Below are 27,995 nucleotides of genomic sequence, written 5' to 3'. Positions count from 1 at the left end.
CCTTGTTTGCTCATCTGCAAATTAGGAGGTTGGTTGGGTCATCTCTTGGCTAACGAGGAGAGTCTCTGAGTCTAGGTGAGGCTTCAGCAGGTTTACCCTTAGGAGATGGCATTGCCCGTGTCATCCAAGGTGGCGCCCCAGCCTAGGTCTGGTGACTTACTCTAAGACCTGGGGAGGCTTCCAGGATTGGATTGTGTGCCTCTTCATCCCAAATGGGGATCTCACCTTATCGGAACAGAAAATCTTGGGGTTTACTTCAGACAGTCCTTTGTCTTGAATTTTGATCCAGTCCTGGAAGATAGCTTGAAGAACTGCGGTGAGACTGCAACATAAAAGCGTTAAAGTGTGTGTGCATGTGTGTGTGGTTTTAGAGCCAAGTTTTACGTGGTTGCCAGAGATAATTGGGGAAACCAGCTTTTAAGGGCGTTCACACTTTTCCTGGACTTCCCTTGTGGCTCACCTGGTAAAGAATCCGCCCACAATGCGGGAGACCTGGGTTCGATCCCCTGGGTTGGGAAGATCCCCTGGAGAAGGGAAAGGCTACCCACTCCAGTATTCTGGCCTGGAGAATTCCATGGACCATGGACTATATAGTCCATGGGCTCGCAAACAGTCAGACATGACTGAGTGACCTTCATATCACACTTTTCCTACTATCACTCTGTTGTGACCTGATACTCCACCATCTGTTTTGTGAGCCCGGAAGACAAAAAGCAGTGTCCTCTAAACTTCATGTCTCTTATGCTGTGATTTTAAGTTTTGCTACCTGCCTAGTCATGCATATTGATTCCTGAGCACCAGAGAAATCAGAGAGCAAACAATCTGTAGGGATTGCCAAGGATAAGAATGTGTCCTAGGTTCTGGAGGCTTCTAAAATAAAAGAGGCGGACTCTGTCCTTGAGGGATTTCACTCTGATCATTCTGATCCCCACATTTTGTGATAAACCTTGCAGTGGCCTTACCATTTTTCAGATGAGGAAGTTGCTGAAGAATATTCAGGTATCTGCTTTGGGTTACACAGAGAGTATCTATGTTGAAATCTGTACCTAGACTGCCTGAATCTAAATCTGGGATCTTTTCTCTCTCTCTCTCTTTTTTTATAACATTCTCCTTTTATTTATTTATTTATTTTGAAATTAAATATTGGGCTATAGCCTATTAACAATGTTATGATGGTTTCAGGTGCACGGCAGAGGGACTCAGCCATACATACACATTCTCCTCCAAACCCCACTCCCATCCAGGCTGCCACATAACAGTGAGCAGAGTTCCCTGTGCTACACAGTAGGTCCTTGTTGGTTATCCATTTACAATATCGCAGTGTGTACATATCCATCCCATGTCCATATCTATGAGTATCTCTTCCCCTCACCTTTCCCCCCTGCTGCTGCTGCTGCTAAGCTGCTTCAGCCATGTCCAACTCTGTGCGACCCTGTGGACAGCAGCCCCCAGGCTCCTCTGTCTGCAGGATTCTCTAGGCAAGAATACTGGAGTGGGTTGCCATTTCCTTCTCCTCCTTCCTCTGTCAGCAACCATAAGTTCATTCTCTATGCCTGTGAGTCTGTTAACCATAAAGTCTTTCTCTGTGTCTGTGAGCCTGTTTCTGTCAGTCAGTTTATTTGTATCATGTCTTTTTAGATTCGGCAGATAAGGGACCAAATCTGTGATCTCTTGCTGTGTCTACTGCCAGCTTTTAAAATATCCATCGCTAAGATCTGTCTGGGTGTCATCAGGTTTCCTGTGAATTAAAGCTACCTGGTGGGACTGGGACTGGTGGTGTCTGGGCTGACCTCCTCAAGGCTGGGCAAGGCTAGGGTGGAGACACCTTTTCTTGTGGCTACTGCTCCAATGCCAGCCACTTAATGCTGCACCCATGAGTCCCAGTCCCATTCCTAGGTTGATATTCTCCCCTGTGAGTCTGAAAGAGCCCCCAGGTCGGGGAACTTAGCCGGCTGGAATCGCTGGCAGAGGCAGACGGGGCCGCAGTAGCCCCGTATTCCCCTGTCAGTCTGCCCATCATAGCGGGCTCTCCTGGGTGCCTTCCAGTGCCATTTTTGCAAGTTGATCTCGAATTCCTTTAAGGTCCTTTTGCAGATGGGAAGGCATTTTTATCCCCCGCTGGTCAGCCCAGCAGGTGCCTCTGTTCTGAAGCGGGCTGTGTTCCTAACAGACATGAAAGCTAACAGAGATACCCTGGTCCAAGCGAACACTGTCTTAACGGACGTGAAGCATTCATCTGCGTTTCTTCGCACCAGCCTGAGAGATGTGAAAACCAGCATGGAGCAAACGCTCACGGATCCCCAGTGCTCCTTTCCTGCAGTGGCGCCCACGTGCAACAGCATCAGGAAGTCTCTGAGCGTCCTGGATGACAGTGCCAATTTTGATCACGTGAGGAGAGGGCAGTCCTGCTCCAGGGAGGTGTCACTGGGACGGCTGGGGAGGGTTCATTGTGGTTCACCCACCCAGAGACTGGTGGCCGGGGGGAGGGGGGATCTCTGTCAGCCTTCCTGGTGATGTGGCCACCACATCGGAATGGCTGCAGCTGGAGAGAAGGGAGGATGGGAAATGCTCCCTGAGAGTTCTCTGCCATTCGTTGCTTGAAATGTATCAGGATGAACGAGCTGCCAAGGTGGCGCCAGTGGTCAAGAATCCACCTGCCGATGTGCGGCACCCAAGAGACGCATCCTGGGGTGGGAAAGATCCCCTGGAGGAGGGCACGGCAACCCACTCCAGTATTCCTGCCTGGAGAATCCCTTGGACAGGGGAGCCTGGTGGGCTACAGTCTGTGGGGTCACCAAGAGCCAGAAACGACTGAGCACGCACCACCACCCTCAGAATGAATTCAGCTCCCCACCATTCTTCTTTCTCTGTTTATTTTACTTTGACAATTTCAGTGTGTATGTGTTTAAAAATATCGGCTAGATTCCCTGTGTTGTGCAGTGGATCCTGTAACTCATTTTATCCACAGTGCCCTGTACCTCTTCATTCCCAGTCCTGGTACTGCCGCTCCCCTTCCCTCTCTGCATTGGGACCAATGTGTCTGTGATGAATTCAGCTTTAAAAATGAAAAAGGAAGCAGGATGCCTTTTGCAGACCTTTAAAAATTAAAATGTGCTTTTAAATGATAGGCCTGGTATGTTAACCACAGATACCAAAATATAAGGTAATATCTCACAATCCCAAAAAGATTAGGAAAACAAAGGCTTTGAAGCAACTTGAAAATACAGAATTCTGGGATGTAGATAAAATAATCATGAGTACTTATATTTTTAATGTTTCAGTATAGTGATATGTACCTGTATGCCTGCTCAGTCATTAAGTTTTGTCTGACTCTTTGTGATCCCATGGACTGTAGCCCACCAGCCTCCTCTGTCCATGGGATTCTCCAGACAAGAATACTGGAGTGGGTTGCCATTTCCTCCTCCAGGTGATCTTCTTGTCCCAGGGATCGAACACGCATCTCCTGTGTTAGCAGGTGGCCTCTGTAGCACTGAGCCATTGGGAAGCCCAGTGATATGTACACGTCACACTTACGTAAAACGATGTTTTAATATAGATTTTTCTCACTCTCACATTTCGTGGATCAGTTTTATTCAAACACTTAACATTCAATATCTGTGTTGAATCTACTACAGTAACTTTTGTTGTCATAGAACAGCAATATGTAGGATGTATACTTGCATCCAAATTCTTTGAAATTGAGTCCTTTGGGGAGTAACTTTTAATTGTGATGTGCTTTAAAAAACATGCGGAGAATTTGTAACAATGGTACCAGTTTCCCTGCCTACATTTTTTTTACCTAGATTCACCAGTTGTCAACACTTTGCTCCCTTTGTTTAATTATACTATTTTATCCATTTATCTATGTACCTATCATCTGTTTATACTATCATCTATATGGGTACAATACTACGCATTCTGCCCTTTTCTCATTTAGAGGAAAGATGTAGACATCATGCTTTTTTACCCTTAAATATTTTGATGTGTTTCCTAACTTTACATAATGATTATGACTACCAAAATTAAGGTAACATAATACTGATCCAATACCACCAAAATTTATATCAAAATTTGCTGATTTTTCTTAAAAAAATGTGCTTGAAAATTGATTTCTCTTTCCCAGTGCAAGGTCTGGTCTGGGGTACACATTGTCTTTAATTGTCATGTGTCTTTGGTTCCTTTAACCTGGAACAGTTTCTCAGTCTTTCTTTGGTGACACTGACATTTTTGAAGACTGTTGTGGTTTCACTGCTAAGCCATATCCACCTCTTGCAACCCCATTGACTGTAGCCTGCCAGGCTCCTCTCCATGGGATTTCCCAGGCAAGAACACTGGAGTGGGTTGCCATTTTCTTCTCCAGGGTGTCTTCCCAACCCAGGATCAAGCTCACGTCTCCTGCACTGGCAGGTGGATTCTCCACCACAGACCCACCAGGGATTCTCTTTATAAGGCTATTTTTCAAGAAGCTGTTCACAACTGTATTCAACAATGTTTAGTCCTGGTACTCAGTCACATGTGAGGTCATGTGTATTCAATCTGTGTTAAATTTCTTGCCATCACTTTGAGCTGACTGCTATGGGAGACCTCCAAACATGTAAAATCAGTACTTGTAGGGTCTATTCTGAGCCAGTGGTTTTCCTCCATCAATATGCTGTTGTTCAGAAGAAATGTAGGTCACACCCTTTATAATATAGATGTCTCAGGAGTTGAATTTAAGAAGATCCCTTGCTTATCACAAAGAATTGGGAGTGTGGGGTAACCACCTGGCCTTATACTTTGTTTTATAAAATTTCAGCTCCCGTCTTTGGATGGACACATCACTCAGCTTGATGGACTTCTTCAAACAGATTTGTCCAGCCTGGTCCAAAAGGTATGGTCTTTAGAGGAAAAAAAAAAAAAAACACACACAGAAGCTTATTTTAGATGATTTTCAAGAGTAGAGTAGTGCATAAGGAACTAGGTAACGGCGAAAAAGCAGAGACATTCTGGAGCCGAGTTGCCAAGAAGGGTGATGGATATTGTTCTCCAGGACCAGATGGGTGTCATGGCGGACATTGTACTGGTTCTCACTCAAGGCACTCTCACACTCTACCAGGGAGGCAGCCGTGTGGTGCCCCTCCTCACTTCTGCTCACGTGCAGACTCTGTGCTCTGCCTGGCATTTCTTTTCTTCTCCTTGCCCTTTGCCCAGCTTCTTGGACTACTAGTAGCTACCTGGAGTTTTCTATTTCACCTTCTTAATGAGGCCTTTCCTGGGCATCTTGACCAGATCAGAACCCTTTTTTAATACACTCTTAGAGCATCACAAGTATTCTTTGTTAAGCTCCTCATCACAGTGACTATTGCTTTCCTGTCTTGGTTGTCCCACAAGACTTTAAACCCTAAAAAATGACAGGGACCACCTTGGTCCAGAATACTGGAATTTCCCCAAGAGCTGAAGAGGGAGAGAATAGCTTTATTCTCAACTCCATCCTTTAAAGCATAAACATTAAAGAAGTCATCAGCTGTCTATCAAACACTCACCTACATGTGCTAACGAAGTAAGTGTCCCCTCAGACAAGTCGTTAGAAACTCTCGGTCTCTGCACGCTGACATCATCTTATTTGTTAAATGAAGGAATGGAATCAGAAGATCTGTAAATCCTTTTCTAGACATTAAACCTCTTGTGATGGTTGACCCCCCCAAGTCCAAACACAGATAAATGTAGAGGTCAGGTGTACCAAAGCCACTGCAAGTGCCAGTGTGCTGGGCGGCTTAGCTGCGTTTGAGGAAACGCAAGTCATGAACTTCCTTTTCGTGGCATCAGTGTTGCTAAGCTAAAGTGGGAACTTATTGTCACCACAAATCTTATAAAGTTTGTAACTTGGATTGTTGTTGTTGAGTCACTAAGTCATGTCCGACTTTTTCCCACCCCATGGACTGCAGCATGCCAGGCTCCTCTGTCCTAGGGATATCCCAGGCAGGAATACTGGAGTTGCCATTTCCTTCTCCTGGCGATCTTCCTGACCCAGGAATGGAACCCACGTCTCTTATATGTCCTGCATTGGCAGGCGGGTTCTTTACCAGTGAGCCACTTGAGAAGCCTGGACTTCTATAAGAGAATATCATAGACCAGGTGGTTTATAAACAATGGAAGTATATTTCTGACCAGTTCTTGCGGCTAAAGGTCAAAGATAAGGTTACCAGCCTCAGATAAGGGGGACCTTTTCTAGGTTTTCACATTGTATCCTCAATAAGTAGAGAGAGCTCTCTGGGGTCCCCTTTGCTGCTGCTGCTAAGTCGCTTCAGTCATGTCCGACTCTGTGCGACCCCACAGATGGCAGCCCATGAGGCTCCCCCGTCTCTGGTATTCTCCAGGCAAGAACACTGGAGTGGGTTGCCGTTTCCTTCTCCAATGCGTGAAAGTGAAAAGTGAAAGTAAAGTCGCTTAGTCGTGTCCGACTCTTAGTGACCCCATGGACTGTGCCCCACCAGGCTCCTCCGTCCATGGGGTTTTCCAGGCAAGAGTGCTGGAGTGGGGTGCCATTGCCTTCTCTGGGGGTCCCCTTTAACAGGGCACTAATCCCGTTCATGGAGGCTCCACCCTCATGAGATAATCACATCCCAAAGACCCCACCTCCTAATTCCATCACTTTGGGGGTCAAGATTTCAACATATACATTCCAGGGGGACAGACATTCAGTTCGTAAGAGGTGGTAATCACTACAGTGTTCCCTAACAAATGTCTAAATACACCAGCAGACAGTTAAGGAACACAAATTAAACCCCTTCTAGACAGAAGTCTGGCTCTCTAGGTAAGTTGCTTGGAAATAATGACATTGTCCTTTCATGGATTTAGCCCAAGAGTGAGAGAGCATGGCACGGCTGCTTTGATTTTCATTTGAGCCTCACTACAGTCTGTATTCTTTCTAAGTTGTGTTTTAGGACATTATAGTTCTCCCTGAGACTAGATCTCCAATTTTATCATGCAATTGCTTTGGAAAATAAGATTCTGTTTTTAGAGTTTCACTTCATAGCTACATGTGGTACACTGTACAGATCAGGGTTTCTTAACCGCAGGGCACTTTGACTGGTCCAGTACACTGTGGAGTATGTATTAGCATCCCTGGCTGATGCCCGACAATGGCAAGGACATTATCAGTTGTGATAACCAGAACATCTCCAGACATTGCCAGGTATCTCCTGGGGGACAAAGTTGCCCCCAGCTGAGAAACACTGGGATAAATACATGGAAACATTTAACATGAACTGAAAATTAAAAACTTTTCATGGATACAAATTAAAGCAAGTCCTCTCTAAAGGGGAATATTTTTTTTTAGACTTTTAATGACCATGTCATGATCATTTCATCCTTAAGATAAAGGTTGGATTTTGCTTCTCTGTTCCATTCTAAGCTGAACATGAATGCTATGAAATGCTCTTCTACTTACTCTGAATAATGATTTTATTTGAACCTTCTTTAGGCCAATGAATCTCTTTCTAACATACCTGAGGAAGTGCAAAATCAAACCAGGGACTTCATAACAGGTGAGATTGCCAGTTAGAAGTAATTGTGTCTCCTTGTTAAGAGTTGGCTGGTTAGCACAAAGAAATGCATTATTAAGAATTGTTCTTTTTCCCTCTTTAAAAAAATATATATTTTCTCACTAAAACCCCAAACTACAAAACTAAATAATAAGTATTTCAGTAATGCTACCTTCACCAAATGATATCAATTAAAAAAAATAATACTTAGCCACAGATTAACATCCTCCTATGGCTGGAAGCTGCAGGGCTGAGGGTTAGACTGTGATGATAACCTGGCAGACGCTGTAAGGGCCAACAACAGGCATAGCTTACTGTCTGGAAGGTCAGATCTGGGTTGTTTTCACTGTAAATGTATTTCCTAAAAGAGCTTAAAATTGATTTTTTTAAAGGAACGCTCTGTCTAGGGACTTATTTTGTCTCTTTAGGAAAACATTGGTCTGCTTCTGAGGCTGACGTCATGCTGCCCTAGGGAGGCTGACGTCATGCTGCCCTAGGGTCTTAAGGTGCTTACCCTTTTGGAGAGGCAGAAGTGATGACAAGAGAATCCCACTGATCTCAAGCAGCCAAGTCACAGGTGGAATTCAGGTGGTCATATCTAGGGTGAAGTACAGAGAAAGGACACAGTATAAACAATTCTTTGTGCAAGAGTGTGGAGTCCCCTGGGCTGTCCGCTAAGGGGACACATCTCTGAAGCTGTGTAAGGCTATCCGCTCTCTTTCTTTAAATCATCTTCTTAGTGCTTCTTTTTATCTGTTGATGGTGAAGTGAAAGTCACTCCATCGTGTCCGACTCTTTGCAACCCCATGGACTATACTATCTAGGGAATTCTCCAGGCCAGAATATTGGAGTGGGTAGCCTTTCCTTTACTCCAGGGGATCTTCCCAACCCAGGGATCAAACCCAGGTCTCCCGCATTGCATGCGGGCTCTCCCAGCTGAGCCACCAGGGAAGGCCTGTTGATGGAGTGGTTTTAAAATGCTGTGTTGGAGGTTTTTTTTTTTTTTTTCCCTAATACTGCTTTTTCAACCCATTAAGACTTTGAGTAAAAAGGATTTTCTCCTACTACATAGTGCTTTGGATGTTCTGTGGTTTCCCTTCTGTTTAAGATTCCCTTCTGTTTAAAATACTGACCTATTCAAGACAGAGTTCTGGCTTTCCTATGCCGGCATCTGAGAGATAACCCACACTGTTCATCTGAGAGCCACTTGCTTACTAATCTCTGTGTTTACTCTCTTTGTTTCTTCTTCCTGGACCTCCTCTGCCAATACGTGCCACCCTCCCTTGTAAGTCTGGCCAAGCAAGGCGCGCAGTTTGCATGCGCGAGGCCGGGTGTACACACTGCCATCACCTGAACACGAGCCAGAGTTTTCTTGAGTCTGAGCGAGCGCCCCCTGCCGCCCCCCAGGTTGAAGACAAGTGAGGGTTTTCATGTCCTTCCCAAACAACCTGTAGTACCCATGATTGCCTGCTGTGTGCCCACTGCTTGGGTTCTGGGGATGGGAGGTAAGGGAGGCATGACCCCTGTGTACCCTGCAGCTGGGCATGAACCCTACAGCTGGCTTTTACCACCCTCTGGGAACCTAGTGAGGTGTGTGCAAGGGATCCAGTGGCCGGAGAGAATAGTGGAAGGCTTCCCGGAGGAAGCAATGTCCGAACTGAAGCTGGAAGAAGGTATTTGTTGAGAGGGCGGCAGCTCTGTACAGAGTCACCAAGGTTGCGGAGTGTGGGGAGGAACACAGCGGAGAAGCGGAAAAGGCCCGATTCGGAGACAAGGAAACGGCGCTTAGGAGAGGGGGTATTTATATGCCACGTGTTCAGTTCAGTTCAGTTGCTCAGTCATGGCCGACTCTTTGTGACCCCATGAATTGCAGCACACCAGGCCTCCCTGTCCATCACCAACTCCCGGAGTCCACCCAAACCCATGTCCATTGAGTCAGTGATGCCATCCAACCATCTCATCCTCTGTCATCCCCTTCTCCTCCTGCCTTCAATCTTTCCCAGCATCAGGGTCTTTTCCAGTGAGTCAGCTCTTCACATCAGTGGCCAAAGTAATGGAGCTTCAGCTTCAACATCAGTCCTTCCAGTGAATACCCAGGACTGATCTCCTTTAGGATGGACTGGTTGGATGCCATGTGTAACAACCCCCAGAAATCTCAGGGTGAACAAAGAGACCTGGAGGACTTCCCTGGTAGCGTAGTGGATAACAATCTGCCTGCCAGTGTCGGGGTCATGGGTTCAAGCCCTGGTCCTGCAAGAGCCTGAAAACTGGAGTGCTCTGGGGCTCGAGAGCCACAGTTACTGAGCCTGAATGCCGCAGCGGCTGAAGCCTGTGCACCTTGTGCTCTGCAGCAAGAGACGCCACCGTGACAAGAAGCCTGCAGACCTCAGTGAAGAGTAGCCCCATTCAACTGGAGGAAGCCCTCGCAAAGCAACGTAGACCCAGGGCAATCAAAAATAAACACATTAATTAATTAAAAAGACCTACAGAGTCTCCGGGTGGAGGGTCCTGGGGTCTCTAGGCATGAGTCATGTGGATGAGACGTCCACCCACTCTGACTCCTAGGAGCTCCTGAAGAGTCACACGGAGGTGAACCACACAATTTCAAACAAAAAATTTCCACCAGTGTGACGTCATTTCCTTTCGGATGGTGCTCCCAGCTCCCAGAAGTTCACCAGGAGCCCTGGATCGCATCCTGAGACCTGCCAGTCTTGGTTCCGCTGCTGCAGAGACGTGTGTCTGCCTTTCAGAATCAGCAGACCTTGACCAATGAGTATGTTTCTGGGATGTCCCCATCAAGAATCACTGTGGATGAGGCCCCTTCAGGTCTTAGTGAGTGGTCACGGTCCCCACCCCTGCTGACTTTGATCCCAGGACCTGCCCTGATGATTACACACATTCCAGAAAGATGTAACATAACCTCCCTGAGAGATTAGGATGCATGTTAATAGAAACTGACCACTGGGAATAGTACTGCTTTTTGCATGTAGGAGACACAGGTAGACTTTAGCAAGATTCAATTTGTATGAATCAAATACAATTTTAACAGAAATGTCACTTGAGGTCATGTGTTCAAGAAATTGTTCCTGGAAAATTACTGTGTTCCTCAGTGCTATTATGTAGATGGAGGGATTCTTATATTATTAAATAGTTTTTTTTTTTTTTCAAAATCATTTAACAGAAGCTTTACAGGTAGGTGAACCTGAGTTTTTAATCACATTTCTAGTACTTTCTGAAAAACAGATATATGGTCAAGTGATTTAACCCCTATGAGCCCAGCATCCCTGTTAGTGAATTGGGAATGAGAAATGAGTTAACATATGTACAAATGCCTTATCTGCTGTAGGCACACAGTACAGTTTAGTCACTTGGTCCATTTTGCTTTTCTTTTTTTTTTAGTGAAATAAGTAGAAGAAAACTCTGGCTTGATTTCACACCATGTCATTTAAGTCAGTTCTCATAGCTTGCTCTTCTGTTAAACAGTTGCTTTTCAATAGACTTGGCTGCATTCATGCTGCTTGTAGAATCTTCTCATATTTTAAACATCTGCATAACATGGGAGGAGCTAAAAGTGGTTCAAGCTTTTCAGTTAAGTTCCAAAACTAAATGTCTTGTCTCCTCTATGAAAAGGCATAACTGAGGCGTCTTTGTTTTCAGAGTTTAAAAAGACCTTGAATTCCATTCAATCTGATGTCAAGAATATAAGCACAAAGATTCCTATTCAGAAGACACTGTCGAGTTTCGTCCGTTACATTAATAACTCTGAAGATTACATCCTCCACTATTTACCCACTATCGAAGAATGCGATTCATACAGGTCAGTGCCTTCTTTGAGCTTTTCTACTACGAGCATGGAACTTGCTGGGGAGTCGGGTGAAAATTTGGCGATATAACCAGGATAATCTTAAGACAGCAAATTGTACAAAGAGGCCATAAGGTGATATGTGTTCACCCTAGTTTAAGTTCATTTAAAAAGTTGTTCACTTCAGCAGCATGTATACTAAAATTGAAACCATGCTAAGAAGACTAGCATGGTCACTGTGAAAGGATGACATGAAAATTCATGAAGCATTACATACATGTGTGTATAGACGTATGTGTGTGAATCAGTTCAGTTCAGTTCAGTCGCTCAGTCGTGTCCGACTCTTTGCGACCCCATGAATTGCAGCACACCAGGCCTCCCTGTCCATCACCATCTCCCGGAGTTCACTCAGACTCATGTCCATCGAGTCTGTGATGCCATCCAGCCATCTCATCCTGGGTCGTCCCCTTTTCCTCCTGCCCCCAATCTCTCCCAGCATCAGAGTCTTTTCCAATGAGTCAACTCTTCGCATGAGGTGTCCAAAGTACTGGAGCTTCAGCTCTAGCATCATTCCTTCCAAAGAAATCCTAGGGTTGATCTCCTTCAGAATGGACTGGTTGGACCTCCTTGCAGTCCAAGGGACTCTCAAAAGTCTTCTCCAACACCACAGTTCAAACGCATCAATTCTTCGGCTCTCAGCCTTCTTCACAGTCCAACTCTCACATCCATACATGACCACTGGAGAAACCATAGCCTTGACTAGACGGACCTTTGTTGGCAAAGTAATGTCTCTGCTTTTGAATATACTATCTAGGTTGGTCATAACTTTTCTTCCAAGGAGTAAGCGTCTTTTAATTTCATGGCTGCAGTCACCATCTGCACTGATTTTGAAGCCCCCAAAAATAAAGTCTGACACTGTTTCTACTGTTCCCCATCTATTTCCCATGAAGTGATGGGACCAGATGCCATGATCTTCGTTTTCTGAATGTTGAGCTTTAAGCCAACCTTTTTACTCTCCTCTTTCACTTTCATCAAGAGGCTTTTTTAGTTCCTCTTCACTTTCTGCCATAAGGGCGGTGTCATCTGCATATCTGAGGTTATTGATATTTCTCCCAGCAATCTTGATTCCAGCTTGTGTTTCTTCCAGTCCAGCGTTTCTCATGATGTACTCTGCATGTAAGTTAAATAAGCAGGGTGACAATATACAGCCTTGACATACTCCTTTTCCTATTTGGAACCAGTCTGCTGTTCCATGTCCAGTTCTAACTGTTGCTTCCTGACCTGCATACAGATTTCTCAAGAGGCAGGTTAGGTGGTCTGGTATGCCCATCTCTTTCAGAATTTTCCAGTTTACTGTGATCCACACAGTCAAAGGCTTTGGTGTAGTCAATAAAGCAGAAATAGATGTTTTTCTGGAACTCTTGCTTTTCCATGATCCAGCAGATGTTGGCAATTTGATCTCTGGTTCCTCTGCCTTTTCTAAATCCAGCTTGAATATCAGGGAGTTCACATTTCACGTATTGCTCAAGTCTGGCTTGGAGAATTTTGAGCATTACTTTACTAGCATGTGAGATGAGTGCAATTGTGTGGTCGTTTGAGCATTCTTTGGCATTGCCTTTCTTTGAAACTGGAATGAAAACTGACCTTTTCCAGTCCTGTGACCACTTCTGAGTTTTCCAAACTTGCTGGCATATTGAGTGCAGCACTTTCACAGCATCGTCTTTCAGTATTTGAAACAGCTCAACTGGAATTCCATCACTATTAAAGACTGGAAGTTCTTGAGCCAAATAGTCAATTATTTGCAATTTTGATGGCTTGCAGAGTCTTGGTTATAATTATCTAAGGTATGTAACAGGATTTTAAAATTTAAAAGAAATTAGAGCATTCAGATAATATTTTTTTCTATATGCATATATAAAGTAAATACGTAGAGGTTGGTTCTTACGGAAAGAGCATCCTTGAAACCAGCGGATTGTCTGAAGCTGCTGTGGATCCCAGCTCTTTGTCCTTTAGAAAAATGCTAATGGTAGGATGTGGTCCTGGGAGATGCTGGTGGGCATATCTCAGACAAGGGCTTGAGGGGAGGACAGGACAGGAGAGACTCGCGGGATCTCCAGGATCACATGAGAAGTAAGACGGGATCTCTGCTCTGAAAGGCTCAGCCCCACGACCACTACTGGAACTCTTACAGCTGCCCAAACCCAGGAGACTCCAGAGACCGCCATCCCTACGTGGAATATTTATTATGCAGGAGCGCAAGATAAATAGTGAGACAATAACAGTGCTTGCTAGCCTTTAGGGAAGAGTCGCAGTGTGCCCACCAGGAGCTCTCCATATAGCATCTCACAGAAACCCCCTGGGTTGTGTTGTGTTTATAACCCTGTTTTGTTGAGACTCAGGGAGATGAAGTGACTTCCCTCCCCGAGGGAAGACTGAGGACAATGTGGCAAAGGTGGGTTTTCAACTCCCACCTGACTATGCCCTTACTTATCGCTGTGTATCAGCCCGCCTTTTCCTACCATGTGGCTTGGCCACCCCAGTGAACAAAGAATAAAAAGTCAAGTCGCTCAGTCGTGTCTGGCTCTTTGCGACCCCATGGACTACAGCCCACCAGGCTCCTCCATCCATGGGATTTTCCAGGCAAGAATACTGGAGTGGGTTGCCATTTCCTCCTCCAGGGGATCTTCCCGACCCAAGGATTGTTACAAACAAACGTAAGACAGACCCTTTCCCAATGGACTTGAAATCTCATTAGAAGTCAGAGTGGTACAGATGGGAGGAACGGGGCCATGATCTGTCTACATACCAGCTCCCTTCCCTTCCTCCTCCCGCACCCTGAGACTATAAGCTTATTTTAAAAAGAAATTTAACAAAGTAGATGAGACATGCATTAACAGTAAAAGATCCCTGAGGCCAGAGTCCGTGGCTTATTTAAATTTGTATCCTCAGGATCTGGCACAAAACATCACAGAGTAGGTGCAGGTGGCTGTCCTTGGGATTCTTCAGGCAGGAATACTGGAGTGGGGGCCTTGCCCTCCTCCAGGGGGTCTTCCCAACCGAGGGATCAAACCCTCTTCGCTTAGGTCTCCTGCATTGACAGGCGGGTTCTTTACTGCTAGTGCCACCTGGGAAGCCCATTATTAATAATGATTGAGTTTATTCTTAACTGAATGAAAAACTGCAGTGACAGCTTTTGTTGCAGAGTACATGCTTTGTTTTTTAGCATTTTAAAGATTGGGAAGTATTTCTACCCTTGAACACTCCTGGGTTGCTGTACATTCGAGGAATGCCAGCAAGACCTAACTGAGGATCCCTTATCCTCGAGTGTCTCACAAGACCTCCCATAACGCTGAGACCCCCATTCTGCAGGCATTTGATTTGGGATGGGCCTAAAATTCTAAGGGCTTCCCAGGTGGTGCTAGTGGTAAAGAATCGCCTTGCCACTGCAGGAGATGCAGGAGACACAGGTTGGATCCCTGGGTCAGGAAGTTCCCCTGGAGTAGGAAATGGCACCCCTCTCCAGTATCTTTGCCTGGAGAATCCCATGGGCAGAGGAGTCTGGCGGGCTACAGCCATGGGGTCACAAAGAGTCAGACACGATTGAGCATGCACTGTTCACACTTGATGTGAAAATTTCTAAAATGTTCAGTGCACTCATCAAGTAGAAGGTATCTGCCTCAGTAAGGAACACAGGTTACTCCCCGCCCCACTGTCCCTAGTATTCCGAAAATCACAAAACATTTTAGATAAAAGACCAGGGGAACCAGTCCCAAATTCTTATCTGTTGTCTATCATGATCTGTCTGCATCTCATCCTCTTTATAATAAATACTTGCAGCCTCAGGAACCTTGAGAGAACTGAAAAGCCTTAAGGGGCATGGTTGTGGTTGTGTTTGGTGGGGGAAGTAAGTCAGTGTTAAGCTTGGCTTGTCCTGGGGCCACCCTCAATAACTCTCTGAATACGCAGCATTCCAACCATCATTTACCCTTTTGTCTAACACCCTGATTATCCACACTTGTAGCCTCAGGAACCTTGAGAGAACTGAAAAGCCTTAAGGGGTTGTCAGTTGCCTCGGAGAGGCTGAGTCAACCCTGCTTCCGGCCCGGTGGATTAAAGCGAAGGGAAAGAAGCGATAATCCCATGACCTTTGAGAGCTCTTTGAAACCACGATAAATGTTGACTTGGTTGAGCTGGAGGACTCTGGCCGGAAAGGGGTCTTCTCACAGCGAGCTCTCCCTCTGAGGAATGAGCAGGACTCTGATTGACTGCCAAGGGTAGCGTGGACCCCTCCGCCCGGGTCCAGCACGCTTGTGTTGCGATGACGTCACTGCTCACGTGTGCCTGCTCTGTGCTTGTTCCCCCAGGTGGCTGGTTTGCTTGGTCGTCTGCTGCTTGCTGACCCTCATCTTGACTTTTTACCTCCTGGGCTTGCTGTGTGGCACGTTGGGCTATGACCAGAATGCCACCCCAACCAGACGAGGCTGCGTCTCGAACACCGGGGGCCTCCTTCTCATGGTGTGAGTCTCGGTCCTTCCTTGGTCTGTGAAGGGTAGAAACACAGGGTGGGGACCGTGGTGTGACAGGGACCCGGTGGTCTCCGGGCCAAGCACTCTGGGTTCCAGCGACAGACAGCGGAGACCTGATGTGATTATGCTTTCATTGGTTTGGGAAATTCCATTGAGCATAAAAATCAAGGAAACTCTAGGTAGGTGGCGCTTTGAGAGACAAGCTTAAAGTGCATCTTTATACGGATATTCATGTGTGTATGGTAGGCTCCTCCACAAAGCAGCTATCAGGAAATTATTTCCAAGTTTGCTTTCTTAATTCTCACTATTTTCCCCCATATCTGTCTCTCTTTCTGGGCTTCCCTGGTGGCTCAGTGGTAAAGATTCCACCTGCCAAAGCAGGAGATGCAGGTTTGATCCCTGGGTTGGGAAGATCCGCTGGAGAAGAAAATGGTAATCCACTCCAGTATTCTTACCTGGAATGTTCCATGAGCAGAGGAGCCTGTCGGACTACGGTACACAGGGTCGAAAAAGACTCGCACATGACTTAGCAACTAAAGAACAACAGCATCTATCTGTCTGTCTGTCAATCTACCAATCCGTGCATTCACCAGATACTTTCTGAAGGTTGATCTGACAGCAGACACTGTTCACTCTGAAGCTCTAGAGACTCGATTTAGAACAGAGATTGAGGAGCCAGCACCCTTGGGAGTTAGACAGGTCGCCTGTATTAGTGATGGGATCAGATGTGAGGTACCAGCAGGTGCTAAATGTGACGCAGACTGGAGCTGTTATCCCTGTTTCAGTCAGATTCGCGTCCAAGTTCCTGTTTTTGTAAAGAAAACCGTTTACTAGCTTATAACAAAGCAGAGGGGCATGTGCTGGATGGATGTGGAGGTGGAGCCAGAAATGTAAACCAGTGACCAGGGGTAAAAGCTCGGAATGCTCCCCAGAGGGGAAGCTGTGTGATATTCCCTTTTCCTATAAACTCCTGGGAATGAGTTGGGGATGGTGGAGATGAGGCTCCAGGGGAGGGTTAAGATTTAGAAGAGGTGTTTTGGGCCATAGGGAACCAAAACCATAGCCATTTCTTTACTTGTGTCTATAGTGACATGCATTAATTTGCTTTTTTAAACTTTGGGTCACTATAATAATCTGGCTACTTATGAGCTGTGACTGTAAAGTTAAGGCCACTTGCGTAAAGCTTCAGGCTTCACTGTAGTACAAGCCTTTATTCACGTGAATGCAGGCACATCAGTTTTTGTTTTATGGAAGCGTAGTTGATTTACAGTGTGTGTTAATTTCTATTGCACAGCGAAGTGACTCACATGTATGCATTCCTTTTTATATTCTATTCGGTGATGGTTTATTCCAAGATATTAAATATAGTTCCCTGTGTATACACTAGGACCTTGTTATTTATCCATCCTAAATGGCATAATTTGTATCCGCTGACCCCAAACTCCCAGCCCATCCCTCTCCCTGCCCTACCCCTCCCCGAGCAAGCACCACTCTTTCTCCATGTCTGTGAGTCTTTCTGTTAGGTTCATTTGTGGGGTTTTGTTTTTTTTTTTTAAGTGAAGTTTTAAAAAGAACCTTAAAGCTAATGACATGGAAGTCTGCCAGAATTGGATAAAGCTGGACAGAGTTCCACCCATGGAAAAGCCTTCTTGCTCACATGCCTAAAATTCAGGAATCAAGCCAACAAGGAAGAGTGTATTTGCCCAGCCTTTTGTTTAAATGTCCACAGCTACAGACAGAAGATTAATTTAATGTTCAGAATTTAATAATTTAATGTAATAGTCGCTTGGCTATTTGGTCAGTATTTTCATGGTGGATTTATGTGCTGTTGATGCATGTTTTTAATTATTGAAGGGAGGAAGTAAATTGCTATGAAAAGGTTCAACTTTCATAAAAGTCTATTCTACTTTTGGGGGGGAATGAAAGCAAAAAAAAAAAAAAAGTGATATCTAGCTCCAAAAAAATAAAATAGAGTCATGAGCAAACTGATGGGCAGCTGAGAGCCACTGTAGTGTGGATGTAATGCTCACGTCTCAGGTTAAGGGATCTCTAAAGGGTTAGGGTCACATGCAAACCTATGACTTAGGAGCCATAGGACCCATCTCAGCAGTAGGGGAAAGGCTGGTAGCTATCACTTGCTGTCAGATGCATCCTGGGTGGTCTGCACCCTGAGGGTGTCTGCAATTTCTTTTTTGTCCCATCGAAGCCCACCCCTCAGCATGGCCTGCTTTGCTATGCTTGGCAGAATGCTGCATCTTTTGAGACATCTGGTCAACAACTGTATGGACTCCTCAAACTAGGAGAGTGCTGTTTCTTCCTTCTAATCACTGACTTGCTTGTAGAAATGAGAAAGAGTATGTTTAGTTCAGCTTCAAGCCAAAACACCACCTGCTCTTTGAAAGTGGTTGATACTGTCCAATCAAGAACACGGTCTCTCTACCAACCAAGCAAGAGTCCTTGTCTCCCGGGAGGATCCAAGTGAAAAGATCTGAAAGGAGGAGTCCTGGCTTCTCTGTGGTCCTGTGTCTTCTGAGGCTCCAGCGAGCATTGTAGGGGCTGAGTGGGCTGCAGTGGTGAACGTCCATCTGCCACACCACAGGACTCTCCCCTCTTTAGTGAAAACAGGAAACCCCATTGACACTCCATCCTCCCCTCTAACTCACCTCTCTGCACAGACGTCTTGAAATGAAGACCTGCGTCTGATGCCCGTTTCCTGGTCTCCCACCTCCTGCCCAGCCCAAGCCACCGTGGTTCCTCGCCGGTCACTGTCACGTCAGCAGTGACCTCTGCGTCTCCAGTCCAGTGGACTTCTCTGAGTCCTTCTCGAACGTCACAGCAGTGACGGAACAGCTGCCCCTCCTGTAAACACGCCTTAACTCCCAGTGACCTCACACCCTCCTGGTTTCCTTCCCACCCTCCTGAGCCTCCACCTTGGTCTCCTTTGCTGACTGTCTTTCTACCACTTCTTGCTCAAATGGTGAGGTCCCCCCAGGCCCAGTCAGTCCTAGGCTTGCCCCTGCCTTCCCCCGCAGCCCCAAGGATCAGTCATCATTTCTAAGCCACTCACTCCCTAAAGTAGGTCTGTAACCCAGGCCTCTGTGCTCCAAACACCAAACTGCATCTGCACAGCATCTCCTCCGCCATGTCTCCCGGAAAACAGGACCTTGTAAAAGTCCATCCTCTCCCCCATTCCCTGTCCCTGCTGCTGACGAGCCCTGGTGCACCCTTCCCTTCCCTTCCCTTCTCTTCCCTTCCCTTCCCTTCCCTTCGAGCGCACGAGTATTCACCATATCCTCCTGTATCTTCCTCCCGGTTCAGCCCTCTTTCACCCTTGACTCCACTCACCACTCCCAGCTGCAACAGGCCCCCATCTGGGGCCAGAAAGAGCCAGCTCCCTGACACCCTCCACTGCGGGCACCTGTCCATCCACCCTTCACACGCAGCCAAGAGGGCTTGTTTTTACAGAGAGAAGTCGGGACATGTTCCTCCAGTGTTTAAAAACCTTCAGTGGCCTTCCCTCTGGGAATCCTGCAGGCTTCCCTGCTGGATGCCCCTGCCTGCCACCGTGGGCTGTCCCTCACAGCGCTTCTCTGTCTACAGCCCTCTGAATATCTGAATACATCTGCCCCTTTCAGACTCCCCAGAGTACATCTCCTGCTGCCAACTGAAAAAAAAATGCACCCCCTAAAAGCTGAGAATTATGCTGTATTTGGCGGACAAAACTGAGGACTTAAGGCCAGGACACAGCCTCTCAAGTTGCTCTGAGGGAACCTCTCTGAAGAGGTGAGGGAGGAGCCAGGCCACAGAGGAGTTTTTCTGGTCCTCTGAGCCTCAGAAGATGAGTGCTAATTAAAGAAAACCACATGGGACTGGTCTCTCTGGGTCTGAGTTACTTCACTCAGTATGTTATATGATGTTGCTTCTGTGTGGACTCTTAACAAAACAGGGTACAAATGAACTTTTACTTATGAAACAGCAATAGAATCATGAACGGACTAAACGAACGTATGGTTACCAGGGAGTAAAGGGAGGTGGGATAAACTGGGAGACTGGGGTAGACGCACACATACACTATGGTATATAAAATAGATACCTGATAAGAACCTGCTGTATAGCGCAGGGAACTTGACTCCGTGTTCTGTAATGGGCTATATGGGAAAAGAATCTAAAAAAGCAAACAGTGGACATGTGTGTAGGCGCAACTGATTTACTTTGCTGTGGTACACCTGAAACTAGCCCAGCATTCTACAACTTAAAAATAAAATCTTACAAGGCAGGCAGCGTGTCTACAGAGTCATCTCAAAAAAAAAAGAAAAGAAAGCCAGATAGTCTGGGCTCACTGACATCATCCCTGCGAGGAGTGCCTCAGCTATCCTCCTGAGTCCCTGCAGGGGGCGTCCTTTCAGGATGGCTACAGCGGGTGGTGGCTAGATGGGGGGGGTGGGGGGCATCCTGTTTCTATACTGAGCCCCCCAGGGCTCACCGTTGGCGGGGGTGTAGTGTCTTTTGTTTGCTGATAGGACAGGCAGCATTTTCCACGGACACCAACTTACAGCCTCCTCCTCACCGGACAGCCTCAGGTGACCCCAGGTCCACATCTGCACCACAATGCGGGGCTGCAGGCAGGCCAGGGACCCAGGGCCAAGTATCCCCTTAAGATGCACCTTGCACTTCCTGTCTACATCCCTGGGTAGGCTGAACCGAGGTTAACCTGCCGAAAGCTGACGCCCCAGGTCCTTTTATATGTGGACTAGGTGGAATGAGTAAGTTCTGGTAACGGGGAATGACTGCCTGCAGAATTGTTAACTTTTTGTTTGTTTGTTTTTCCAGTGGGGCTGGATTCAGTTTCTTCTTTTCTTGGATAGTCATGACCATCGTGGTGCTGACTTTCGTCGCTGGTGGAAATATGGAAAAACTGGTCTGTGAGCCCTACAGAAACAAAAAGTTATTCCAGGTAAGTATGGATTGTGTCCATTACGAAGGGCTTGAGCCAAAGCTTTTATTCTCCCCCTGTGCCTAGTGATCGGAGAAGGCAATGGCACCCCACTCCAGTCCTCTTGCCTAGAAAATCCCATGGATGGAGCAGCCTGGAAGGCCGCAGTCCGTGGGGTCGCTAGGAGTCGGAAGCGACTGAGCGACTTCACTTTCACTTTTCACTTTCATGCATTGGAGAAGGAAATGGCAACCCACTCCAGTGTTCTTGCCTGGAGAATCCCGGGGATGGGGGGCTGTCGTCTATGGGGTCGCACAGAGTTGGACACACTGAAGCGACTTAGCAGCAGCAGCAGCTGCATGTCTAATGGGTTTCTTTCAAGAGTAAAAAGATGATCACCTGGTTTGTACTCAGTAGGTTGAGACTCCATCTATTTGACAGAGCGAAAAAAAAAAAATGGCTGTACAGGTGCCCCTTGAACACCAGGGCATTGATGGTGACGATCCTCTGGGCATTCAACTTATATTCAGCCTTCTGTTCACATGATTACTCCATATACCCTTCCTCAGATTCCACCAACCTCAGACCACATAGCACTGTATTATTTAGTGCTGAAAAAAATTCACATAGAAGTGAATCCTTACAGGTCAAACCCATGTTGTTGAAAGGTCAACTGTATTCTTTTTTAACGTCAGTGAAATCGATACCAGGAGTTAAGGCTTACTCATCAAAGCTGGTTGTCATATTCGGGGAGAATACAGTTCTTCTCAGAAGTAGTTCCCAAATGTGGAACATCAAAGGATAAATTTTCCAGGTTCCTTCTAAACTTCAAGAGGTTTCTGATATTTCAGAGAACTTCCCAGATGACAGTTTCCCACACAGATGGTGGAAGGGCCCTAAATTTGCGGTGAAAGAGGGGACTTCCCTGGTGGTCCAGTGGCTAAGAATCCACCTGGCGATGCAGGGGACTCAGGTTCGATCCCTGGTGGAGGAACTAGCATCCCACCGCCCGTGGGCAACTAAGCCTTTGTGATGAGCCCGCGAGCCACACCTCGAGAGTCCATGGGCTGCAGCAGCCGATAAATAAATCTGCAAAAAATATCGACGCGAAGGAGACTGCTAAATGGCATACCTCATGGGTCGTCCCTGGTGGAAATCTGACGAGGTAGTTGAGAATTAAATGTGGACTTCACTTTCTCCCTCTACAGCCAACTACTTCAGGTTTTAGGGTGCTGTATCCAAGTTTAGCTTCATTAACTAATGAAGTCGTTTTGATCTACAGGTCTGTCTTCTCATTTTGACTTTCCAGTGTTTTTCTCCCTATTCTGATTTTAAAAATGTGTTTCCACTTCCCTGTTTTATTGTACACATTCGTCCACCTCATCTCCGTTATAAAATCAGATGAGGGACTCCTAAGATAAACCAGTTGCTGTGGAGGTATTTTAATTCCCCAGTTGGCTCAGCAAAACTCAGTTGGGAGCATCAGTTTGTCACACTAGCTCCGTGTGGCCTGCCTTCATCATCTTTTTTTCTACATTAAATTGTTAAAAAAGGAATTCTTAAAAAGTAGAGGAGAATATTTGGAAAAATGAGGGTGTTTCCCATTTGCACTTCTCAAGTATGTATGTATACAGTCATGTACTCATTAGTCCATCTTCTTACATAATGTGAAGTTGAAGAATGTGCCTGATTTAACTCCATTTGTCCAGGGAGAAAGAGTGAAGAGCTGGGCCTACTGCTTCATGGCTTCCTATTAGATATTCTGAATAAATTATTCTTTAGCCATTTCTAATCTTTATTTTACTTAGATTTTCCTCCAAAAATGTACTCTTAATAATTCCTATGATTTCCACCCAGTGATCTGTCTGTCTATTGCAATCACACTTCTGTTTTCTAGTTTAATTGAAAATCAATGAAGTAAGTCATGATATAAATAAAAATATCCCAAATATTATATGTTTAACAGAATATTATTTAATTATATGCATATATGTTAGTGTAAAACTGTCTTTAAATTTCTTCTAGGTTTTGGACACTCCATATTTACTAAATGAGGATTGGAAATACTACCTCTCTGGCCTAGTACTTAACAAACCGGATGTTAATCTCACTTTTGAACAAGTTTACAGGTATGAATAATTGCATTATGCATTTTTTTTCTACTTAGAATGTTGTGTTTTTACAATGAAAATTTTGCTCTCAACGTGTTTTTCATTTGAATGGTCAACTTTCCAGTTTCAGAAGTAAGCCTGTCTCTGGTCTCAGCAGTAAGACCAAAAAGCCAGTCTTCCCCAGAAAACCCTCTAGGACTTAGCATGGTGCATCCCAAGTCACTCTGTCTTTATCACTAGAATTCATTGGTAGAGGTGACCCTAAAATACATTCTTGGGACCCTGGGAAAACTCTTGTTTGAGAGTCACCCTGCCCCAGGTAAATGCCGTATAACAATTTAGAATTCACTGGATGAGTCTCTCAGTAGAAATGATAAAGATGGGATTTCCCTGGAGGTCCAGTGGTTAGGACTTAATCCTTACACTGCCAGAGCCCAGGTTCATCCTTTGCTCAGGAACTAAGATCCTGCAAGGCCTGTGGGACAGCAGAAAAAAAGAACAGAACAGAAATATACCAAAGTCTTTAATAGGAATAGGAAAGAGTTTTATGTTGTTGTAGCCACGTGTTCTGGGAAACAAACTCACTCAGAAGGATGATGCAGATAGTGGAGTGCCGTTTATTATATCGGCGGGTCCAAGGCAGAGTCTCCTCTTAGCCAAAGACTAAGTTTTTGTGAAAATCTTATATACCCTAAGTGTACGTGCACAAACCCACCTCCCCGAATTCCCTGACAATCAAAGTTAACCAGTGAGTCATACACCTTAAGCCTAGGTAGTTAACAGTGGACTGTTATCAATAGGCCTGTAGTCATACCCCAATAAGCATAATAGAATGTATGATTCTATTCAGTTACACAGATAATTAGGGTATTCTTTTAGCGATGGAGAGCCCCAGGGCTCTTCCTTCCAGGGGCCTGGTTTTCCAGTTGGTGTGTCGTTTCCATAGATTCTGGGCATAGAGCTCAAAGTCCACAGTCCGGCCCAAGATGGAGTCCTGCTTTCAAGATAGAACCTGTTCTGTTTCCTCCTTCAGCGTGAGCCAAACTGCAGACTCTAGCCAGGGAGGCAGCCTCTCAGACAGCTCTGAGGAGTTGTTCCAGAAACCATGGCTCTGAGCAAGTTTTATATCTTGTCAGGACAAGTAACATTAAATACGTCAGGGATACATGCATTAAAGATTTCAAAAAGCAAAAACAGATCAGCGTATATACAGCGAGTCAGCATGGCCTTGGCACCAGTCTTATCACTGAGGGAGGACCAGCATTGATGTCCCAGGGAAGGAAACATTTAATCTTTGTTTTGATGGGTACATTGTCCTGGTCAGTACACCCTTTTCTTTCATAATTTCATTGTATGTAAGCTGACATACAAATGTCTCTTTGACAGGCCACAAGCAATCTGTTTTAGTTAGCATAAAATTTGAGTTAGATCTTGCAGAAGCCAGAAAGATGTCCCCAGCCCTCCATATGCGAACATCTCTCATCAGTCTGAGTCTCTCACGGGCCGACAGTGGTGTAGCCTGAGGTCCAGGCCGTGAGTCAGGCCGCCTGGGCGCCAGCCCGGCTCCACCCCCAGGGCCTCTGTGACCACACAGTCCCCTTCCTGTTGCTTCAGTAGTGTGATCATAGTCAGCTGAGTATCACCAGCTCCCCTCACATCCAGGGAAACAGTGAGTAAGCAGCAGAGGGGTCCATCTGCCTGGCACCCGGCCCTCATGGCGGACTCGCTCGTCACCTGGGGTCTTCTGCTTTGCCCAGAGGGTCACAGGAGCCTTCTCAACAGCATGTTCTAGGAAGACACTTTCAATCCATTGGAGTCTGTGCACTCCAATGAATGCAATGAATGCAACCCTCACCAGCCTTAAGAGAAGGAAGCCAAGCTTCTCGGCCTCATCTGCAAGCTCTTTGGGATTCTGGCTCTGGTGGAACTCTCCAGTCTTTCCTCTGGTGGTCAGTGTATCACCAATGCCAGCCTACTTGGGGCTCCCTGGAGAGGAGCATCACCCCGGCCAGGATTCTGGAAAGTTCTCCCAGGCGTCCCTCGGGGCCGGAGGGCCTTGGCAGCTGTACAAGGAAGCGGCACTCAGGACAAGGTCATCTGGATGGCAAGAATGTGTGCAAAGGTGTGGCCACCCTGCTGAGCTCACTCGAGAAGGCATTTGCCACGTTTCAGAGAAGTTAGGAGAGGTGAGGCCAAGTTAGGTTTGCAGCCAAAGGGGACGTTTGGCAGCCCCTCCCTGTCCCCTACCCTTAGTTCAACCTTAGGTTCATTAGGTAGAGCTCAGCCCTGGAAAAGTGGAGGGAAATGGTCAGGAAGGGGCTTGATAGGGGGCTTTTGTTTTTTTTTTAATATTTAACAACCTCATATATGCAGATGATACCACACTAATAGCAGAGGGTGAGGAGCCTCTTGATAAGGGTGAAAGAGGAGAGTGAAAAAGCTGGCTTGAGACTCAGTATTCAAAAAACTAAGATCATAGCATCCAGTCCCATCACTTCATGGCACATACATGGGGAAAAAGTGGAAGCAGTGACAGGTCTGATTGTCTTGGGCTCCAAAATCACTGCAGACAGTGACTGCAGCTGTGATATTAAAAGATGCTTGCTCTTTGAAAGGAATGCTGTAACACACCTGGATACCATATTAAAAAGCAGAGACATGACTTTGCTGACAAAAGTCTGTCTAGCCAAAGCTATGGTTTTTCCAATAATCATGTATGGATGTGAGAACTGGATCATAAGGTTGAGCATGGAAGAAATGATGCTTTCAAATTGAGGTGCTGGAGAAGACTCTTGAGAGTCCCTTGGACAGCAGGGAGATCAAACCAGTTAATCCTAAAGGAAATCAACCCTGAATATTTATTAGAAGAACCGACACTGAAGCTGAAGCTCCAATACTTTGGCCACTTGATACAAAGAGCTGACTCATTGGAAAAGACCCTGATGCTGGGACAGACTGAAAGCAGGAGGAGAAGGGGACGACAGATGAGATGTTTAGATAGTGTCACCAATTCAGCATCACCAGTTCAATGAACAGGAATTCGACAAACCCCAGAAGACAGTGAAGTACAGGCGAGCCGGGTGGGCTGCAGTTTATGGGTGGGCAATGAATGGGACATGACTTAGCAACTGACTAACAACAAATTAATCTCTTTATTTGGCTTCACTGGGCACTTAACTGCAGCCCACGGGATTTGTAATTGGAGCACATAAACTGTTAGTTGCTTCATGTGATATCTAGTTCCCTGACCGTGGATCAAACCCAGGATCCTTGCATTCGGAGGGCAGAGTCTTAGCCACTGGACTGCCAGGAAGTCAGTGGATAAAGTTTCCTATACAACTTTATTTATTTATTTATTTTCAGCTGTGCTGGACCTCCGTTGCTGAGCAGGCCTTTCTGTAGCTGCAGTGAGCAGGGGCTGCACTCCAGTTGCCTTGCAGGGGCCTCTCAGGGCAGTGGCTTCTCTTGCTGCCGAGAACAGGCTGTAGGGCACGCGGCCTCAGTAGCTGTGGCTCCCGGGCTCTAGAGCACACGTCAGTAGCTGTGGCTCATGGGCTTAGTTGGCTCATGGCATGTTGAATCCTCCCAGATCAGGGATCGGACCCATGTCTCCTGCCTTGGCAGGTGGATTCTTTACCACAGAGCCACCAGGGAAGCCTGATACAGTCTTCTAATAACTTTTTATTAAATCTTTTAATGAAGATAATACTTGGTAACACACATCTCTCTGACATGGGTTGTTTTTTTCGGGTTAGAGCTTATGTCTTCCCAGTTTGTAAACTTTGTTATCACTCAGAGCACTAAGGCTACCTGTCCTCTTGTGGGCTTCCCTGGTGGCTCAGAGGGTAAAGCGTCCGCCTTCAGTGCGGGAGACCTGGGTTTGACCTGAGTTGGGAAGATCCCCTGGAGAAGGCAATGGCAGCCCAGTCCATTATTCTTGCCTGGAAGATCCCATGGGCGGAGAAGCCTGGTGGGCTACAGTCCATGAAGTTGCAAAGAGTCAGACACGACTGAGCGACTTCACTTTCACCTTTCACCTTGTATCTGTTCCAAACATGGGACATTAAGGAAAAGAGGGAAAGGTGTCAGGAGTGGTGGGCCCCCCGGGGGATTCCTGGGGACACTGGTGGCAGCTTACTGCATTGACACTCAGCTGCCACGTCGTGTTCATATTCACAGAGTAAACAAAGATGAACAGTTAAACTTTCCCTCCAGCCTTCGCAGTGGACAGAGGTAGCCACAACTGCCCTTTTGCATCCTGACTTCTCTGTTTATTCCCTCAGTGACTGCAAAGAAAATAAAGGCCTTTATGCCACGCTTAAGCTCGACCACATCTACAATGTCAGTGAACAGCTCAACATAACAAAGGTGAGTATGTGTATGTGTTAGTTGCTTAGTCGTGTCCGACTCTTTGCGACCCCATGGACTGTAGCCCACCAGGCCCCTCTGTCCATGGGATTCTCCCGGCAAGAACACTGGAGTGGGTTGCCATTTCCTTCTCCAAAAGGAACTATAGAAAGAAAGAAAGCGAAGTCGCTCAGTCGTGTCCGACTCTTTGCGACCCCATGGACTGTAGCCTACCAGGCTCTTCCATCCATGGAATTTTGCAGGCAAGAGTACTGGAGTGGGTTGCCATTTCCTTCCCCAACAAAGGTGAGTAATTAGGACCAATCAGGAAATAGACATGTTTCTTTACCAAATTCAGTGGTCCCTGTTTTCTCTTTTGAGGTGGATTTCACATTAGATAAAATGAGCCAGTTGAAGTGATTTAGTACATTTGCAAGGCTGTACAAACCTCACGTCTATCTAATTCCAAGACCTTGGCGTCACCCTGACCAGCTGACTTTCTGAGACATGAGTTTCTCCTGTGAATGGAACAAAAGCCTCTCCAGGGTTCTCCTTGCAGACCCTTCACGGGAAAGGGTTTAGCTTGCTGAATGTCAAAGTCCCTGGAGGCACAAACCCTGCTTGCTTCCCGGGGTGTTGATTCTCCCAGGCCAGCCATCGTTTTCTGTCACATAGCTGATGAGGGACAAGAACTGTGGCCCAGAGAGTCCTTACTCTGTGTGAATGGTGGCGGGACCCCAGGGCTCCTCCTAG

At 46.2% G+C, this 27,995-nt stretch overlaps 1 protein-coding gene and 1 non-coding gene across 50 annotated transcripts in view; both read left to right on the top strand.

Moving 5' to 3' along the window:
* PROM1 (prominin 1) overlaps positions 1 to 27,995 on the top strand; it is a 146,310-nt gene that overhangs the window by 98,694 nt on the left and 19,621 nt on the right. For 44 of the 49 annotated variants that reach the window (XR_009601103.1, XM_060417444.1, XM_060417455.1 and 41 more), the window contains 8 exons: positions 2,171 to 2,388; positions 4,796 to 4,870; positions 7,463 to 7,526; positions 11,181 to 11,340; positions 15,690 to 15,842; positions 20,682 to 20,805; positions 22,810 to 22,913; positions 27,179 to 27,263. Coding sequence is in view for 48 of the 49 variants with exons in the window: in XM_060417444.1 (XP_060273427.1) it covers positions 2,171 to 2,388; positions 4,796 to 4,870; positions 7,463 to 7,526; positions 11,181 to 11,340; positions 15,690 to 15,842; positions 20,682 to 20,805; positions 22,810 to 22,913; positions 27,179 to 27,263 (983 nt within the window). In the remaining variant the exon portion in view is untranslated. The remainder of the gene's footprint in view (positions 1 to 2,170; positions 2,389 to 4,795; positions 4,871 to 7,462; positions 7,527 to 11,180; positions 11,341 to 15,689; positions 15,843 to 20,681; positions 20,806 to 22,809; positions 22,914 to 27,178; positions 27,264 to 27,995) is intronic. The other 5 variants (XM_060417452.1, XM_060417453.1, XM_060417448.1 and 2 more) reach the window with 1 other exon arrangement.
* Positions 11,500 to 11,606, top strand: LOC114115437 (U6 spliceosomal RNA). The gene has a single exon (XR_003589780.1). It is a non-coding gene; the product is annotated as a U6 spliceosomal RNA (small nuclear RNA).

This window comes from Ovis aries, chromosome 6 (assembly GCF_016772045.2).
Source record: "Ovis aries strain OAR_USU_Benz2616 breed Rambouillet chromosome 6, ARS-UI_Ramb_v3.0, whole genome shotgun sequence".
Taxonomy (NCBI): domain Eukaryota; kingdom Metazoa; phylum Chordata; class Mammalia; order Artiodactyla; family Bovidae; genus Ovis; species Ovis aries.
Note: the sequence above shows the minus strand (reverse complement) of the source record. Positions and strands in the feature narration are given on the sequence as shown.